The 21,103-nt window shown below is 39.8% G+C and overlaps 1 protein-coding gene across 2 annotated transcripts in view; it reads right to left on the bottom strand.

Annotated features, from left to right (window-relative positions):
* The window catches only part of nos1apa (nitric oxide synthase 1 (neuronal) adaptor protein a), a 259,466-nt gene that overhangs the window by 52,239 nt on the left and 186,124 nt on the right, over window positions 1-21,103 (bottom strand). For both annotated transcript variants that reach the window (XM_034080930.1, XM_034080931.1), the window contains exon 8: window positions 7,355-7,516. In XM_034080930.1, the coding sequence (XP_033936821.1) occupies window positions 7,355-7,516 (162 nt within the window). The remainder of the gene's footprint in view (window positions 1-7,354; window positions 7,517-21,103) is intronic.

The following is a 21,103-nucleotide window of genomic DNA, read 5'->3' as shown; positions in this document are numbered from 1 at the left end:
CATTTTTAATTATAGTGTCCGTCCAAAAAACCCCCATTACTTATAGTGAAAATCACCCTTAGCCACGTTCACACCGCAGTACTTTTCCCAATTTAGTTCCGAAATGTCGCGTTCACACCAAAAAGAGCCGGAACTAAAATTAGTTAATCAGAACCTTTTTTACCCCCTTTTCCGTCCCTGCTAGAGAGCAGGTTCCTATGTCTGATTGGCTGGGCGGAATGCAAACCACGCCCTGTGACATTTGACCTTTTTAGAGAGGTTTAGAAAAAAACCCACTTCTGGGGTCATTTGGGTGGATTTTCCATATCTCTGGCCCCTCTCGGTCGATTCTGATGATTGACACCTGTTTTGAACAGGGAAGTTCCTAAATCCATCTAAACATTACCATTGGTGAATGGAGTGATGCGCAGCCAGCGTACCCAAAACCGGAAGCTGGGTTGTAGCTCTCACACACTCTATATGAAATCTCCGTTTTTGACAAAAATGTTATGATGGATTATCAGTAATCATTTCAAAGTGACACAGACACATTGGATTAACCTTCAGCAGCGTTTTTATCGATTTAATGCCATTGAACACAACTTTTGATCAGAAAACAGCAAAGGTAAGACGTATTTGCTGTTTTGGTTCCGTAAAGCTACGTTGTGTGTTGTCTGCATGGTTTTGCCTTCGCTGCCCTGAGTTCTGGTCGCACAGTGATGATACCTATACCTCTAGAATCTGTGAAATCTCAGCTTTCATTTGATATCTTGTTTATGCAGATCCGATAAGTAATACAATATTTCTACCGTGAGTTCTGCGCGTTAGCATTTTTTCGCTTAGTGCGAATTCAGAGGCTTGGTATTACCCTTGTTTCGTTTAGCTAAAAATGGTTCATATCGTCAGTTAGCTGAGTTGCTTCCCGTTAAGTGGGTATGACACATTAATATGGGACTAGTTTTGTTTCATAAAGATAAAGCAACACTTTCTCAGAATCAAGCAAAACTAAGAGTTTAAAGGTGACATGTCATGCTTTTCCGGTTATTGCTCATCCCCTTGTGTGTTATGAAGGTTTGTATGCATGTAAACGGTCTGCAGAGTCAAAACCCTCAAAGTACACCATGTAGGGAGTAAAACTCTAAAACAGAAAATACCTCCCCAAAACCCCTCGTTGGAGATACGTCACTGTCCATTTGATTCTTCCCGGTACATCATGATGTCATGTCGTCCCCGGAACGAAATGGACCAATCCGTGGAGCCGTTACGTTACGTCCGCGGAGCCGTTACTTTAAGCCCCCGCTGATTGGTCCAAATTGACCAATCCACGGACTTCCTCACACACTCAGTGCATGCAGCTCTGCTGATTTCTCCTCCCTGGCTGCAGGCTGATAACAGACAGTTGGGATCGCGGCGAAATTCTCTCTGCAGACCCATTCTCACAGCGTTTATCAACCTTTTTCTTACTCAATATCAAGCCACACTTATTGTTTTTACTTCGGCTGTGACTTCGTGTGTGTTCAGGGTGAGTTTGGCTGTGGTTCACTGTGTATCGCTAAACAAGGAAATCACACTTCCACGGAGCTCAGCGCGATTCACAACGTCCCGACCAATCGGAGCACACTGGGCTCACAGGGAGGGGGGGGGCAAGAGCTGCAACGAGCCGTTTAGTGGAGAGAGTGAATTACACATACTTTACTGAGATGCTGTATGCGAAACCAATGTGAGTTTGGAAAATTGCACAGTATAAATCTATTCTAGTAGACCACAACGATGGAATTATGATCAGTGGAAATGGCCATGACATGTGACCTTTAAGAGAAAAAAATCAAGTCAAGCAAAATAAATTTAATTTAAAAGATAAAACTAAGTTGCAAACAAATCATTTGTGTAATCATGTAAACTATAAGTCTTTTTTCTTTGTTTTAACATAGGTTTTTGTTGCAGTTCTCTTTGCTTCTTTCTCAATGATCAGACTTTTGCTCTCGCTGCAGCTCTTCTCGTTTGCAATTCTGACACAAACGTCCCAGGTGGGCGGGACTATCAGGGGTGCGTCCCCATTGGCTACTCAGTTTTTGAGTGACAGCTTAGTCCTCCAGCGATTGTACAGTGCAGGCAGCTGCGGTGCGGTAGCTGAGCATGGACACTCAGAACACCCCCAGAAGAACCAGCATTTCAATTATTATAATACTACAAGTGAACATATATGTCAGTATTGATCATTTGTGTTGATTGTGCTGTACTATATGGTCTGTTTCTTTATTGTGTTAAGCGAGAAGTAAAGAAAAGCTGTGCTATGAAAGTTAGCTTTTGCTAGCTTTATATCCTTAACAATGCAAGCGAGTAGCCTAATAGCAGGGACAGTTAGCGACATATCTAGCAGTGAGTGAGTGTTCAGACACTGGCACACACATTCAAACGGACTTGTGTGCCTGACTCTACCAACAGGCTTTCATGATTTTGTTTAGATATGCAAGTATAAGCCATGATAGCTTATTACACGCTAATTTGATATGAAAATCAATGGAGGCTGAGTTAACTTTGTAGGAAAACCTACCGTCCATGACTGCCCCTGAGCTGTGTTTTATTTGTTAACTTCATATTTTTCATTTCCTAAAACATTTATTTTCCTCTCATATTAACAGTGTGGATCATTGAGACTGCGTGGCGTCCAGAGTCTTATCCCGTTTTCCCACTTCCTCTGAGGGGACAGCACGGAGGGGGGGCCATGAAGAAAGACCTGCACCATCTTCATCCACGCTGGGCGTTGCTGTTATCACTGGCTCAGTGTCATTTCGATCATCGCATTTTGAAGCAGAGGCTGGTCAGTATTGGCATATCCAGCCATGCTGTGGGGTGGTTTGTGAACTACCTCTCTGAAAGGTCCCAATGTGTTCATTTTGATGGGCTGTCTTCTGAGTGGTTAAACATTACTAATGGTGTTCCTCAAGGTTCTGTTTAAGGTCCGCTTTTATTCTCCATCTACATCAATAGTTTAGGTGAAAATGTCGATGGAGCAACCTTACATTTTTATGCGGACGATACCGTGATGTATTGTGCAGGTCCCTCCATTAAGGAGGCTGTTGTTGAATTGCAAGCTGTTTTAACATTATTCAGACTCAGCTTGCTGAACTAAAGCTTCTTTTAAATGTTGATAAAACCAAGGTAATGCTCTTTTCAAAAGCTAAAAATACACCAGAGCCTGTTTTAGATATTGTAACTACGCAAGGAATAAAACTTGAAGTTGTTACCTGTTACAAATACCTTGGTATCTGGCTTGATGATTGTCTCACTTTTAAACATCATGTCAATAACCTGCTTAAAACACTGAGGGTTAGGCTAGGTTTCTTCTACAGGAACAAGTCCTGTTTCTCGCTTGAGGCCAGGACAAGGCTAGTCACTGTGACCTTTTTATCTGTGCTGGACTATGGTGATCTGATCTATATGAATGCACCTGCCAATTGCCTGGTCAAGTTAGATGCTGCGTATCACAGTGCACTAAGATTTGTGACAAACTGTAAAGCATTAAACCATCACTGTACCCTGTATGCAAGTGCTGGTTTGCCTTCGCTAACTGTACGGAGGCTCAGTCACTGGTACATTTTTATATATAAAGCCATTCTAGGGAAACTTTCATCCTACATCTGCACCCTGATCTCACGGCGAATTGTAAGTGGCTACTGCCTGAGATCGCATGCTGTAGTTTTATTAAATGTGCCAACTGCTAGGACTGTCTTAGGGAAGATGGCTTTTAGATGCGCAGCTCCTCTGTCTTGGAATAGTCTGCAATTGAAATGGAAACTGAGCAATCTGGTGCCACTAAATGTTTTTAAAGCTCGGTTGGATGCTACTCAATCGGAAGCTGTTGGTACCTGTTCATGTGGATAGTTATGTAAATTGTAAATCCCTGTAATGATGCTGTCCTTTTTGTTGTTCTGTTTATGTTTTTATGTTTCATGTGGAACCTACTTGAGCAGATCTCCCTTGAAAAAGAGATCAATGATCTCAATGGGATAAATAAAGGTTTGAAATGAATTTCATTTGACCAAATGTCTTTACATATACATTTAATAGATTTTATTATAATCCACCTTTTTGTTTTATGTCCTTTTATTTAGAAAATTCTTTGAGACTTAATCTTCTGGTTCAAATGTCAATAAATGTCATTTGTATAATCAGTCTTTTGTCTTTATTCTACATAACAATTGTAGAGATTCCATTCAAATCTGTTGATTATTCACATCTTCCTCAGGCTAGGAATAGTATGTAAACATTTTTATGCTAAATGTATATCATTTTCTCACATGATATAGAATGAGACAACACAGTTTTTATCCATTGTGTATGAATGCTTCAGCTCTTCAGACCAACATAGTAAGATGTGAGCATGTTCCTAATTGTGTTGGTATGCAGCCAGGTCTGGTCTGTTTAATAAAGCAAATCTGCCACTTTTATAATGTAGAATTTGTTAAATTAAAGCAGTCTTTAATTGTTTGTCCTAAACATAGCAATATATGCTTTTGAAATGTAACATGTCTTTGAAAAAAGAACAGTATACAGTTGATCACCTTTAGCTTGAAAATACATAGATGTGTTTTTTTTATCTATACAATAAATAGACAGACACTTTATCAATCCCAAATTGGGAAACTATTTTACAGCAGCAGTGTATTCAGGTATTACAATATTTAAAGTTGGAATAAAGTATAAACTACACAACACAAGTGTAATGCACAGCAATCCATAAGATAAGTCCGATATGTGCATGAAACTCCCCAGGAGGAGACACCAACACAAACGTGGCCGAGTGGACTCCAGAGTTTGCTGCATGGGTTGCACTGTATGATCTGTGGTGTAATGGGATGTCACTCAAAAACTGAGTAGCCAATGGGGACGCACCCCTGAAAGTCCCGCTTACCTGGGACGTTTATGTCAAAATCAAAAACAAAAAGTGAAGGAGCGCAAACGAGAAGAGCTGCAGCGAGAGCAAAAGTCTGATCATTGAGAAATAAGCAAAGAGATATGTTAAAACAAAGAAAAAAGACTTATAATTTACATGATTACACAAACGATTTGTTAGCAACTTATAGTTTTATTTTTGAAATTAAATTTATTTTGCTTGACTCAGTTTATTTTTCTCTTAATAGGTTGTTAAATGTTAAGAAGCACTGAGACACAGTTTCGTGAAAAAAAAGCCGGTGGGGGCATGACATCTTGCAAGAAACAGCGTCTGAGGGCTTCTTAAGATTTAACAAACTATGAATGTGTCATACCCATTTAACGGGAAGAAACTCAGCTATCATACAATATAATTTTTATTTAGCTAAACGAAACACAAGGGTGATAACAATTATGAACATGAATTAGCCCTGAGCACAGAACTCACGTTAAAATACCCTTATTACTTATCGGATCTGCACAAACAAGATATCGATTAGCAAACTGAGATTCCATTGTTCAATGGCATTAAAACGATAAAAACGCTGCTGAAGGTTAATCCATAGGTTAATCCAATGTGTCTGTGTCACTTTGAAATTATTACTGATAATCCATCTTCACATTTATGTCAATAACGGAGTTTTCATGTGTAGCTGCTACGAGAGTGTATGACAGCTTCCGGTTTTGGCATTCTGGCTACGCATCACTCTATTCAACAATGGGTAATGTTTAGATGGATTTTAGGAACTTCCTCTCGATTCTATTGGCTCTAACGGTTAAAAAGAGGTGTCAATCATCAAAATCGACCGGGGGGGCCAGAGATATTGAAAATCCACCCAAAATCACCCCAGAAGTGGTTTCTTTTTGCTAAATCTCTCTCTAAAGGTAAGATGTCACTTGTTTTTTTTGGACGGACACTATCATTTACATTTTTTTACTATGTTCAATCTGAATTTACTTTAAAATTAAAACAATTCTATATTGATTCTGACTTTTCTACATCCAACTCACAGGTGTATCATTTCTTTGAGAAGAAAGATTATTAATTTACCCCTTTTAGAAGTGAAGTTATAGTAATTTGTTCTGGGAATGTCATTTTCGAGCCTGAGGCCTGAAAAACAGGCTCGGGGCTTAACTGGTTAAGGAACTACTATAACAGGCTAAGATGACAGTAGGGATGAGCAATATATGGATGTTATATCAATTGTGTGATATGTGACAAGATACTTTTGAAGATTTTGAATATTGTAATATATAAATGTTGTCTTTGCCTGGATTCATAAGGGCCCTATTATTATTTTTCGAGTTTCCCCCTGTAGTGTGTGATATCGTTTTTTTTGTGCAGGTAAATGGTCTGCAAAGGCTAAAATCCTAAAGTGACCTCCCCTGCCTGAAACACCAAGAACATAACATAGTGACATCATTATGTAACACTAACGCTTCTATTGGCTAGCGCTCCAACACATTGTACTTGTTGGCGGGACATCTCAAAGTGGTTGACCAATCAAAACAGAGCTGAACATTAACATAATATGGCCCTTTTAAAGGCCAGTAAAGTAAAACATTGGAAGAACAGCCAAGGTCAGGTCGAACCATCTCACGATAGCTCATTCTCATTTGAAATATGCACCTCCTTTCGTGTGCCAAAGCATATCTCATTTAAAAAATACACACCAGTGTTTCTGCAGTAACCTCTGACTTCATCAAGGTATTATTGAAGGCATTTATGTCCTGGCACGCCTGATCTAAACGTGTTAGCTAGTGGTTGTAGCTGCACTCTGTGTGACGTTGGAAAGGTTATGACAAGGGACCAGCTGGGTTCAGTGTGAACAGGAGGTTCAATCAGGACCAGTGGACCCTTCTCTGGGAGACCTCACACATCAGTATCTACCAGTCTGAGACACTTCTCAGTCAGGAGTGTGTGTGTGAGTTGCATTTTCAAGTCTTGGGGCCTTATTGCAAGCAGGCTGACAAACTGTGTGTGTGTGTGTGTGTGTTTTCATCCAATGTATAAGCCCTAAGCCATTGCTGTCACTAACCGGTTCTTTAGCTGAGCCACTCAAGCTGGGTGATTGATGGCTGATGCTGTGTGCACTCAGATCTTACATTATTTTGTTCAACTTCAGATTGGATTGCAGGCGGGTGTTGATATCTTTCCCTCTTCCAATGATCCTTGAGTGTTTCCAATTGATCAAATATGTATTTTCCCTTGGCACTGTTGTTTAGCAAAGACTGTGTTAATCACTGCTTTTGAAGTCCGATCAGACTGTCAAACTATGCAATGCTGATCAGAAATATAGTGTTTAGCTGTTAAAAGAGGAAGTTTGGCAACAAGGTGCGATATTGAAAACTGTTGAGCCAAAACTGAACAATGCGTACCGGTCACATTACGCTTTCTTATCAAAAGAAGTGTGGGTTTGTTTATGTGTGAAAAACATACCTGTGCCACAGCGACTTGTGTCTGCTGCTCTTGCTGCTGGAGCTGCTGGTTGAGCAGCTGGATCTGGTGGTGGGTCGACAGGGGGCCAACTGGTGGCAGTGTGCCCGATGCAGGGAGCAGCATCCTGGGGCTGGCAATCAGGAGAGAAGCCTCCTCTGAAGCCTGCAACCAGTGAGAGAAGAGAAACATGTGGTCAATATTTAGTGACAAACCAAAAAATATTGATTGAGTATCCAGAAAGTAAAATTTGGACACCAATTTGGCACAAGCTTATTGGCGCCTGGTCGTGTATTATTGCATTAAGCGGTGGTCTATTAGATACACTTAAATATATAATGTATGTATATAATCCTAAAAAATATCTGATATTTGTCTGATTTTAAGAAATTAAGTATTATAACTAAAAAAACTTCACAAGTTTCCAAAGTTCTCAAGATTGAGGATGCAGATACACACAAGGGGGGACATTACATTAACTAACTAATTAATAAATACACATAACCACCAGCAGCATCAATAAAATCCCTTGGAGAAAAAGCCATCATCAAAACAAGAATCTGAATCTGAAAAGTGGAACTGATGATTAGTTGCACCAGTGTGGGATGAGCAGTGCTGAGAATGAAGATGAGCAGCACTGGGACTCCAACTATAATGAGCTTTGGGACTCTATCAGTCTAACATGTGATGCTATCAAGCATCCTAATTGTTTCAAAGCTATAGTTACAAGTGACAAATGCCCTCTCCATTATTAGCGCATTCAAAATATGTTTTGTTATGCAGATATAGTGCCTTAATCACAATATTGTTAAAATAAAGCATCTGCACCATTTTGTATTGAAGGCTGATAAGGACATTCAAGACAACACCTGGAATTGAGAGGGAAGGGAACCACATGTTACAACATAAAATAAAAAGGCACACAATGGACACAGTTATCTTTTACCACTTCCTGCCAGTTTTCAGTGGAAACAATACGTTATTGAGAAACATGCATGGCTTTTTACAATTTAGTTTTTCCAAGAAGCAAAAAGGACTGATCCATTACAGCTTGGTTGGTTGGCTGTTTATCAAATGTTATCACACCGTCCAACCGTAGAGTATTTACAATTGAATTTGCACTTAAATAAAACACTGCATTTAATTATTCAATCCATCAAACAGTTAAATCAGAGAATGGGTCCTCAGTAAGCAAGTATGCTGTGACACTGAAAGTGAATGCAAGCAATGGAATCCAATCCAACCTAACAGGCACCGAGATGAAAAGAGGCGGTTAATTGATTGAATCAATCAATCAATCAATGTTTATTTATATAGCCCAATATCACAAATGTTACATTTGTCTCAGTGGTCTTCACAGTGTGTACAGAATATCAGTATGACAATACGACACCCTCTGTCCTTAGACCCTCACATCGTACAAGGAAAAACTTCCAAAGAAAACCCAGTTTAAAGGGAAAAATGGGAGAAACCTCAGGGAGAGCAACAGAGGAGGGATCCCTCTCCCAGGACGGACAGACGTGCAATAGATGCCGTGTGTAAATTGAAAAGATAATACATTTGCAACATAGGTAGTCCAAATGTTTGGAAATGCATGTGTGTATAATAGGAAGATGAATCCACGAGGATATCCATCGAGGACCTATGATCCAGGACCACAGCCACGACTCAAGATCCAGCGCTCGCGATCCAGGACACAGGACCGCAGGATCATCCATGACTCCGGATCCCAGCGTATATAGACACCAAAAAGAAAGACATTTGGGGAAGCTGGGTTAATCGGAACATGAGTGTACACGGGTATAGACAGAGAGAAGGAAGAAGTAAGATGTCCCCCGACAAACTAAGCCTATATCAGCAAAACTAGGGGCTGAATCTAATCAGCCCTAACTATAAGCTTTATCAAAAAGGAAGGTCTTAAGCGCACTCTTAAAAACGGATAGGGTGTCTGCCGCCCGAACACAAACTGGAAGCTGATTCCACAAATGTGGAGCTTGATAAGAAAAGGCTCTGGCTCCCATTGTACTTTTAAAGATTCTAGGAACAACCAACAACCCTGCATTCTTGGAACGCAATGCCCTAGTAGGACAGTAGGGTATAATGAGTTCTTTAAGGTAAGATGGCGCCTGCCCATTAAGGGCTTTGTAGGCGAGAAGAAGAATTTTAAATTCTATCCTGTGTTCGATAGGGAGCCAGTGTAAGGCAGCCAGAACAGGAGTAATGTGGTCCCTTTTCCTAACTCTGGTTAGTACACGAGCCGCAGCATTTTGAATCAGCTGAAGCGACTTGATTGACTTCTTAGTACTCCCTGATAATAAAGAGTTACAATAATCCAGCCTAGAAGTAACAAATGCATGGACTAGTTTCTCTGCATCGTTTTGAGGCAAGATATGCCTGATCTTTGCAATGTTACGTAGATGGAAGTAGGCGGTCCTTGAAATTGATTTTATGTGGGCGTTAAAGGATAAATCCTGATCAAATATAACACCAAGATTCCTTACAGTCTCACTGGAGGCCAAATTAATGCCATCCATAGTTAGTATGTCTTTAGATAATTTGTTTCGTAGATTCTTCGGGCCAAGTACAATAACTTCAGTTTTGGTCGTGTTTAACATCAAAAAGTTTAAGGTCATCCACGTTTTTAAGTCCTTAAGGCAGTCTTGAATTTTATTTAGATGATTAATTTCATCAGGCTTGATTGATAAATATAGTTGAGTATCATCCGCATAACAATGAAAGTTTACAGAATGATTCCTTATAATATTGCCTAACGGAAGCATATATAATGTGAACAAAATAGGTCCGAGCACTGAGCCCTGTGGCACTCCATGGCTAACTTTGGTTTGCGTGGAAGATTCATCGTTAACACGTACAAACTGAGAGCGTTCAGATAGATAGGACCTAAACCAGCCTAAAGCAGTTCCCTGTATGCCAACTAAGTGCTCTAGTCTTTGCAATAGGATATCATGGTCGATAGTATCAAATGCAGCACTAAGATCGAGCAAAACAAGAATAGAGACAAGTCCCTTGTCTGAGGCTATTAGAATATCATTTGTGACTTTAACCAGAGCTGTCTCTGTGCTATGATGTGTTCTAAAGCCAGACTGAAAATCTTCAAATAAATCATTGTTTTTTAAGTAATCACACAACTGTTTTGCGACCGCTTTCTCAAGAATTTTTGAGAGGAACGGAAGATTAGAAATAGGTCTATAGTTGGCTAAAACCTCTGGATCGAGGTTGTGCTTTTTAAGAAGCGGTTTTATCACTGCTACTTTGAATGATTGTGGAACATAGCCTGATAATAAAGACATATTCATAATATTTAATAAAGAAGTGCTAATTAATGGAAAAACTTCCTTCAACAGCTTAGTTGGAATTGGGTCTAACATGCACGTTGATGGTTTAGAAGAGAGAATCATTGAATGTAATTGTTCAAGGTTAATGGCTGAAAAGCATTCTAGTTTACTATCTAGTGTAATATTAGAACTTACGATTCCAGGAGCTGTTGATAACACTATACTGGTCGAAGGCAAGAGGTCATTAATTTTGTTTCTAAGAGTAACAATTTTATCATTAAAAAAGCACATAAAATCATTACTACTGAGTGCTAAGGGAATAGAAGGCTCAATGGAGCTGTGGCTCTCTGTCAGCCTGGCTACAGTGCTGAAAAGAAATCTTGCATTATTCTTATTCTCATCTATTAATGAAGAGTAGTAGGCTGCTCTCGCTTTACGCAGTGCTTTCTTATATTCATTGAGAGTAATATGCCAAATTAAACGAGATTCTTCAAGTTTAGTGGAACGCCATATCCTTTCAAGTTGTCTAGACTTTTGCTTTATTTTGCGGGTTTCGGCATTATGCCATGGAGCTAATCTATGTTGTTTTATTTTCTTCTTTTTCAAAGGAGCAACAGAGTCTAATTTTATTCGCAGCGCATCTATAGCACTAACAACAACATGATCAATTTGGGGTGGTGTACATTTTGTATAAGTTTCCTCCCCTACATGCAGACATGCTATCGAGTTAAGTATTGGTTGAATCTCTTCCTTAAATGTGGCTATAGCACTAACAGATAGGTTTCTGCTGCAAGAGCTTTTGACTAATGCTTTGTAGTCTAGTAACAGTACTTCAAAAGTTACTAAGAAATGGTCGGATAAAGCAGGATTATGCGGTTCGACTAATAGTTGCTCAATTTCAATACCATAAGTCAGAACAAGGTCGAGAGTGTGATTATAACAGTGGGTTGGTTTATTTACACTCTGACAGAAACCAACAGAATCTAATATAGAGTTAAATGCAACAGTAAGGCTATTTTTATCATCGTCAACATGAATATTAAAGTCACCTACGATAATTACTTTGTCTGTTTTAAGAACCAAAGTTGATAAAAACTCAGAGAATTCTGATAAGAATTCTGAATAAGGACCTGGTGCACGATACACTGTAACAAATAAGATTGGCTGCAAAGTTTTCCAGGTCGAATGCGTAAGACTAAAAACGAGGCTTTCAAAAGAGGTATAATTACATTTTGGTTTAGTATTGATAAGTAAACTTGAGTCAAAGATTGCTGCAACTCCACCTCCTCGGCCCGTGCCTCGAGCAATATGAGTGTTGACATGGCTGGGTGGAGTGGCCTCATTTATGCTGACATATTCTTCATGTCTCAACCAAGTTTCAGTGAGACAGCATATATCAATATTATAATCTGATATTAAATCATTTACCAATATTGCTTTAGATGCTAGAGATCTTATGTTTAAGAGACCACATTTAATCTTCCTGTTTTGTTGCACTGTAGTAGTTGTTACATTTACTTTTATTAGGTTATTATGTATGACACCTCTATTAGGTTTTACCTTAAATTGTCCTTGGGCAGACACACACACCGCTAATATTGGGTATTTTATTGGGTTCGGGATTCCTATGGGTGACTGCCTAGGAGAGAGCGCAGAGAAGCGTGTAAGACTGCGACTCTGCCTCCTGGTCTCAACTCCAGTTTGTCATGGATTACGTCCACAAAGCCCTGAAATGTTTGCCGAAATGAGATCTGCACCTTTCAAAGTAGGGTGAATGCCGTCTCTCTTAATCAGACCAGGTTTTCCCCAGAAGGCTGTCCAATTATTTACGAAGCCCACATTGTTTGCTGGGCACCACCAAGACAACCAGCGCTGAAATGATGACATGCGGCTATACATGTCATCATTGATCAGATTGGGGAGGGGACCAGAGAAGATTACGGTGTCCGACATTGTTTTAGCATAACTACACACCGACTCCACATTAAGTTTTGTGCATTCTGATTGGCGTAAACGAACATCATTACCACCGACGTGAATAACAATCCTACTGTATTTACGTTTATCTTTAGCCAGCAGTTTAAGATGCGCCTCAACGTCGCCCGCTCTGGCCCCCGGAATGCATGTGACTGTGGAGGCTTCGGTCTCTAAATTCACGTGTCTCATAATAGAGCTACCAATAACCAGAGTTGGCTTCTCAGCGGGTGTCTCGCTGAGTGGGGAATATCTGTTAGATACGTGAACGGGTTGGTGGGGACCTGCGGGTTTCGCGTTATGCCCCTTCTGAACAGTCACCCAGCCTCCCTGCTGCTCGGGAGTTGCCGGGGGACGGCTAAGAGGAGCTACATTTTGCCGGTCCGCACATGCTAACATGGGCTTTACTTTAGCTGAGTTACTTTCTAAGATGCGGAGCCGGGCTTCTATGGCTATGATTCCCGCCTCCAACCTAACAACTATACTACATTTAACACATGTATCCTTACCAGTAAGGGAGGCCGGGAAGTAACCAAACATGAGACAGGAAGAACATGGCACAATTGCTTTTTTTCTCTAATGTTGCTTGCTAGTTCTTGCAGATCAGTAGTCTTTTACTCAAACACATAAAGAGAGAAGGACTACATGTGTGTTTGTTTCTTACTTTATACGTGACTGCTTGCAAAACTCTGAGCTTAATCGGTTTCTGTTGGTGTCACCTCTAATTCCTTTTCAAAGCTGCCAGGTTTGAACAATTAGGTAGCTGACTGAATACAAACTATGTCACATCTCTAATGGGCAACACAAGGTGCTTCAAAGTGACTGGAGTCGCAATGCCAAATAACGGTCAGCAAACAAGTTGGCACCAGATTATATTGAACCTGAACCCTCCTTAAGGGATCCATGCCAAAACACTTTACCATCTGTCACACCGACTGGTGACACACACACACACACACACACACACACACACACACACACACACACACACACACACACACACACACACACACACACACACACACACACACACACACACACACACACACACACACACACACACACACACACACACACACACACACAGGAATATGTGACTGCTTACCTGTCTTAGCCAGATCTTTTGGGTTAATGAGAGCAACTTATCAAAGATAGAAGGTTGTGTGTGTGTGTTTGACTACTCAGAAAAATAACAGATCACATAAAGTAAAATCACATTATCTTGCATAAAACAGATGCTTTTTTCACCTTTTTCATTATATAAGCTTCTTTCAGAAAGCTGAGGCCACACTCTGCCTCTAAGGATGAAAAACAAGACTGCTGCTTTGAAATAGCGACTGTTGTCAGATAAATAGAGTGTGAGCGGGTTTAGGGACTGACTAGCAAATAAGATGATTCAGCATCAGCAGTCAAACTAACAAAGAGGATGACTTGTAATATGTTTGGCCTTTAAGCACTGTGGACAGAACAATAGCCGTTAATAGAGAAATCGAAAAAGAAGACAACAATTAAACTGACTGTCAGCTGCAGCAGAATAAGAAGCTACAGATGGAAAATAAATCCAGTTGTACATTACACCATTGGAACAGTGATGGTAGGCTTACCAATAACAAGTTGTATACAAGTATTAGCAGTTTCTTTGGAGACATCCACAGAATATTCTAGGAAAAATATCTTAGCAGTTTTAGAAGTATAATGTAGATGGACATTTCTGAGTAGTGCAGTGACAGTTAATAAATGTAAAGCTTTTGGTATGAATGTAATACGAAAATGTGACCAAAGGCCGGTTTTCCTGGAAAATAAATGGCTTCAACAACATGTTGTCAGACAATGCCGGATATCAAAAGTGTTTCAGTTGCACATGCAGAGTTGAAAGTCGAGTGAAAAGCCAGTGTAACAGCACACACATTCAGACAGTCTTTCCAGGAAAGCAATAATGGCATTGCACTCACTTTTTTGTGTGAAAAGTTACCAAAAGAGAGCTGCAGAGACGAGTTCAAACCCTGGATGCTCTCTCTCCTCCACACTGTCAGATTTTAAAAGTTACAGAAATGGTCGGATACAGCCCCACCTAATGTGATGTTGAAGGTGTGACGGGAAGGGGGTTTCCAGGCAATTGACTTGTCTGACGTCAGTTCTAAAAAAGCACACTGTCAGCATCTAGTAACACTGTTAGATCCACTGAGAACTAACACACCATGGCTTTGTGCAGCTTTTAGCTCGTTCATTAGGAGTTTGACAGTATGGTTGAGTCCCACGGCTCTCATCAACAAGCCTATATACAGTATGACATTGTCAGCAGCTGTTCTCAGCACAACAATCGGCTGAACCAGCTGAGTATATGACCACTCCTGAAGGAAAGAAGGAGAGGAAACATATCTTATACAATTCCAGAATCAGCAGCTACATGTAAAGACCCATAATTTAGTCAAATGATAGCCTGCCATTTGTTTCACTTTATTCATTTGAATCACTTAATTTATTCAAGAAGATTGGAAGCAGTCAGGTAAAACCTACGCAGAACTTAAAAGATATTGAATTTTGTACTTTAAAAAAGCAACCAGAAACTATAAAGATTTAATTAAACGGCAATGCAACAGTGAATATTTTCCACTTTTGTGCCAAACTGAATTTGTTACTGAAATATGTCACTTTGTTTTGACCTGTTATTACAACTTCCCCTTGAGCCAATTACTGTTAGACATATGGACGTTTGAGGGGTTTAATGCAGAAAGATTAGTGAGAAACACCACATTAATAATCTGGTCGGGAAAATCTATTCATAATAATGCTTCAGTAGCGATGACATCCATCATCTTTTAGAGTTGCTTCCATGAAAGACAGATGACTGAGTGATTTACTTAGATGATGGATGGATGGATGATGATGATCCATGGTGACCAATTTTCGAGACGAGCACCGAATCCAATATGAGTGCAGAAGTACACACGCCAACACACTTTCCAACACACAGTAAGCACTTGGTTGAGTGAATACTTGCATATTCAAACATTGCTTAAGCCTCTCTGGCCTGGAAGCTTGTTTAAAGCAGCCAAAGGCAATTACAGAAGACAGAAGAGTGGAATATTCAAACTATTGCGTAGGAAGTTAGAGAGGTTGGAGGAAAAACTGCTAAATCTGAAATTCCTCATGATAAGAGCTTGAGTCTGACCTGCCAGAGGAAAGCTCTCCCTATTACCATCTAATTCTCACACATGGGCATGCTATTACAGGCAGCTGCTGTATCTTTTAGCATATTGTATAAAAGTGGGTGAAAAGAAGTGAAAAAGGGGTTTAAAGACAGCAAGGTGAAACTGAGACAGAAAGGAGAAATTGATGGTATATATATATGCCTTCTGTCTGTCAAACACTCTGTCCCTTCCCACACACACCCACCCACAATAAAACACCACGATGTTAGACAGTGTCTGGCTTCCCTCACTGCTGACAGCCTCTGCTACAGATTTACAACTTTATAAAGGGCTCTTGAGAAAAACCCTGCGGGATCGCTCTACTGAGGCACTGCATGTAATATCAGACTGCAACATTAACTGTAACATCATTAGTAGTAAAAGTAGTGGAGAGGAACTTGGGAATAAATTCACGTTAGACCTTAGTTTCCCTGTTTCTATGAATAAATCATTTAGAAGCGTGCACAACTCAGTGAATATATCTCAATGGTAAGAGCAGGTGGTGCTGCCCCATTGAGATTTGTGACATCCAACTGTGCATTTTATATGTATGATGTTTAACATGGGGAAGATTCTGCAGTTCTCTTCTTTACAAAGCACTTCAATTACTTTCTACATTATGTTTCTTGTTTCAGAGTGTAAAATAGTAATACTCAGTTTTTGCGGAAAAAGCTCCTAAAATCTACTGTAGACATACGACAAAAATAAATAAAGTGAAACATTTAGCAGCTCAAGAGCCACCTTTCTTCTTCAGGAGATAGTGGAAATCTGCTCCAAAGGTTGAACTTTCAATATTTACATTATATTATTATTCAATTTGCCTGGTGCACAGACTCTTAATGGATGCTAATGTTGCACTCAGTCTGTTAGATGTGTTAGGAGGCTAACTCAAGCGTGATTATAGTGTTGAATTCACAGTTTATTTCTTGTGCGCCCAAGAGGCAAAGAAAAGGTCAATGCATACTGGCCAACGATCAATAAACACATTTCACTTCACAAGTGTTATTGTTGAATTGGTAAGTTGAGACATTCAACAATTGGTAACCAAGCGATTCCAATTCTTCTCCCAAATTATTTTCACCAAGAAGGCTTTTGACTTCACTTGATATTTTCCATGTAGCTTATCTAACTGGGCTTTCTGCGTTCAAACCAGTTGGGTACATCCAAGGAGCTACAGTAACTGATTATAATGATATATTTGTTATTCCTTCTCAAGGTAGTGAATTATTATTATTATTATTTTTTTTAAAATGTACTTTTGATAAGCCTATACATCAGGTAGGTCTAAAACTGTGGGTTGTATGTGACAAAAGCATAGTCAGCTAGATTTGTAGTTACATTCAACAGCAATGCTGGCAAAAACATAAACATCTTGTGGCTGTACACAATATGTTCTTCAACTTAAGGTAACAGGTACATGATGTCAAATAAGAACCTCATTATTCATTCATGTTATATGACATTTTTGGGGAGTAAAGAAAGGGACAATCAGAACTCTTTATCAACTATTTTTTAATGAGGGAGACTCTTTAAGGCCAACTCTCTTTTTAAACTTATGAGGTAATTTCAGTTTGGGTTTTTATAAAGATGAGGGGTGGATTTGTATATAGTTCAAATATTGGTTTACTTGCTCGGAGCAGTTATCAACAAGGTCTTAAAAAATATATAAAAAGCATCTCATTAGATTTCCCCGGTGGGAACTGGCCTTTTTGTCAAACCAAGTCAAATATTCAGTCGCTAACAATCTGACATATCCCAAAAACACCAGGTAAGTGTTTGCGTGACCTTTCCATTTCCTTCTTTCAGAGGCCGGGCACACATAGCTTGTTAATGAATACTTGTACCTGTACCACAAAATTGAGGATGTCTGTGCCCTTATTATCATAGCTGCCTTTGTTTTTCTTTCACCACACCAATTTCATTCTAAATGCCATTCTTGTATTCTTAACTGAATGTTGCCTCATTAATTGCTTAAGATGTCAGGAAGTCACACAGTATTCAGTTTAAGGTAGTATTTAGAAGTCTGATTAGCACTGATTGACAACCATATGCGGAATATCACAACCTGTTTAATTTTTCGATTTGTAAATACGACGTGCAGGATATCTTCTTAGCAAGCTGCCGATTAACTATTTCTGAAAGCTGTGATGGAAAATTGTATTTCCCTTTAAAGTGAATATATATATATATATATATATATATATATATATATATGGTATAGTCCTTACCCCAAGTGAAGGAGTTCATGTATCTCGGGGGCTTGTTCTCGAGTGAGGAAACAATGGAGCAACAAGTCCTCCAACTCATACGACCAAATGGGCCGATTGTTCAGGCCCTTATTACGACCAAATATGTTGTTTGTTCAAGCGCTTAATACATCCTATAATTCCGTTTTAAAGTTTTCGCACTCTAGTGCTCCCGTTGAATGCAAACAAATAACCCTCTCTGTAAAATCCTAAATTGTAGGACAATCGGCCTATATGGTAGTTTTTTGTAGGAGGACAGGCTGCAATGGAGCGTGAAAGGAGCCAGTTGAGGTGGTTCGGGCACCTAGTTAGGATTCCACCTGGGCGCCTCCCTAGGGAGGTGTTCCAGGCACGTCCAGCTGGGAAGAGACCAAGGGGTAGACCTAGGGATGTGGAGGGATTATATCTCTTCGCTGGCCTGGGAGCGCCTTGGAATCCCCCAGTCAGAGCTGGTTAATGTGGCCAGGGAAAGGAAAGTTTGAGGTGCTATGCTGGAACTGCTACCTCCACGACCCGACCACGGATAAGCGGGAGAAGATGGATGGATGGATATACAGTATATACTACTATTCAGTGGAGACTTAATTGTGCCATTGGTGACCGGTAGTTAAACAGCAGCAGTCCTATTTATTTAAATGGTCATTTAATTTATAAATCTTAAACGAGAAATTGGAAAGCGTTCCATTTGCAAATTGATACTGTTTGTTTGAACTTGATTTGGCAATTCCCATTGGAAAAAATGGGTTTTGTTACTTTACAGCATCCTGACAGCTAATCTTATTTCACACTGTGAGTTTTTCCAACGCTCTTCACATAAATAAATATATGAGTGCATCTGTGACTACACAGAGTATACGGTCATTGATAATTCATAATTTTTATATAGTCTTTATTTGTAAAGAAATACTGCTGACTCATTCGGAAGCAGATGGTTTCCCAGAGTAAAGAAACATAACCAGAATAAAATCAAGTACGCTGAATGAGCCCAGATTCCATGTCCCCATCCTAACTGTTACAGGAGCTGCATGTATATTGGAATTTGACACTAGTAATTTAGATGTGCACTTATGCTTGTGTATCCACAGTCTTTATCCTTATTGAAGGACACAGACCATATTTGTTTGAACAGGGTGTTGATATTAGACACAACTCAGTAAGGTGTCATTTGAATGTTCAAAACAAAATGTCTGATTGCCTTATCTTATTTGCATGCATTTTAAAAGGTTTTCTATAACGGCAGCTGCTAAAATATGTTCATCACTAGGTTTGGTAAGTCAAGTGATAGAGGCATAGTGAGAGACAGAAGGGGAAAACACAGACTATGTGTGGAAGTAAAAGTGTGTTACGGTTTTCTTTCAACCAGCCCATGACATACTTGTGTTGACCTTAATGAAATCATTCAGGTTGATTCAAACATGTTAAAAAACGGATGAATCCTGGACAGACGCAGCTCTGCCTCGGGTCAAAAGGTCACTGTGTGTAACATGCCATACAGTACCATTGCTTAATACGATAGCAGAAGTTGACAGAAAAACATACGAACGGTTAAATGTGAAGACCTGTGTTAAAATGCTCTGTTCAGTAAAATAAAAGGGTGTTTTTTGGCTACTGGAGTTTGTATCAAATCTTTAAACAACTTTACAAGAGAACACATACAAACAAAAAACACTTAATCAGGCTGCAGAGCTATCAAGAGAAGTGGCTTTGACTCTGTATCATCAATATAATTGGAACAAGTGACACTTTCTCAAAAACACACTGATGAGTTTAAGCTCAGTTAAAAGCTGAGAGGATGCATTTATATTGCCTTTTTGTTTGTGAGGACTATTGAGAAAATGAGTCTCTGTTTTGCATAAAACGTTTTTGTGTGTCAGTATTGTGAGTTATGAGAAGCCATTGTTATCTGTGTGTCTAACGTACTGGTATGGTGTTGTGTGTTGCAGGGGCTGGGACCAGACTGAGTCTAATTTAAAAGATCCTCCCCAGACATGTTTTTAAATTACATGGAATTAATCTGCTTTGAATACCATTTTCTGTCTAAGATTGGTTGTGCTGTCCTTCATTAGTATCTATGAATATGCAAATGACTTGGACAAAGGATGCTCGTGCTTCACCAGTAAATTAATTGCCTCCAGCGTATGTGCACAAATGCCAACATTCTTCATCTGAGTCTTCCTGACACCTTTTTCCTTGATCAATGACTGCAAAATGTGCATCAACACCTCTATTTCCAAGTCACACTAAAAGTGAAAGCTTTGATTTCTACCTTTTCAGGTTTAACTCCACTTTATTCTTACACCGCCCAACTCCGTCCTACACAGGGTCTTCATGTCATCCTCATTCAGGATCACTACAGCCTCACTGGATAAAAGCAATGACTACCTACAGTCAGGTTTCAACAGCGAGGGACCATCATACTTCCACCATTCACTGAGAGCTTAAAAACCTGCACTGTAAAAGTACTGACATGATACATTTTAGGATATGATTCACACTACAAAAAAGGGTCTTTCAGTCTTGCACGTCCATTTGAATGACATTTTACCAGACGCTGTGATGCGAGGACAAATACTGCATACTCAAAAGGAAATACATGTGTTTAGGACTTTAAAATTAGCTTTGTGACTCAAGAAAATTGGTAAGCCAGCTCATTGATCCCTCCTTGTTAGGTGGCGCTCGTTCGCAAAACAACTGAATCACAACAATGGTGGGACAAGAGATAAAAGAGTAAGAGAGTGATCTGTGAGTGGAGCGCTGCCTGGAGCTCTCATGGATCAGAGTGTTTACACCTGACAGCATCTGAAAGTGGGCCAGAGGCTAAACCTCGATCAAAGCGTTTGTTGTACTGCCTCACTTCAAAGGACACACACACACACACACACACACACACACACACACACACACACACACACACACACACACACACACACACACACACACACACACACACACACACACACACACACACACACACACACACACACACACACACACACACACACACACACACACACACACACACACACACACACACACACACACACA

The sequence above is a fragment of the Pseudochaenichthys georgianus genome, chromosome 4 (genome assembly GCF_902827115.2).
Source record: "Pseudochaenichthys georgianus chromosome 4, fPseGeo1.2, whole genome shotgun sequence".
Taxonomy (NCBI): Eukaryota; Metazoa; Chordata; class Actinopteri; order Perciformes; family Channichthyidae; genus Pseudochaenichthys; species Pseudochaenichthys georgianus.
Note: the sequence above shows the minus strand (reverse complement) of the source record. Positions and strands in the feature narration are given on the sequence as shown.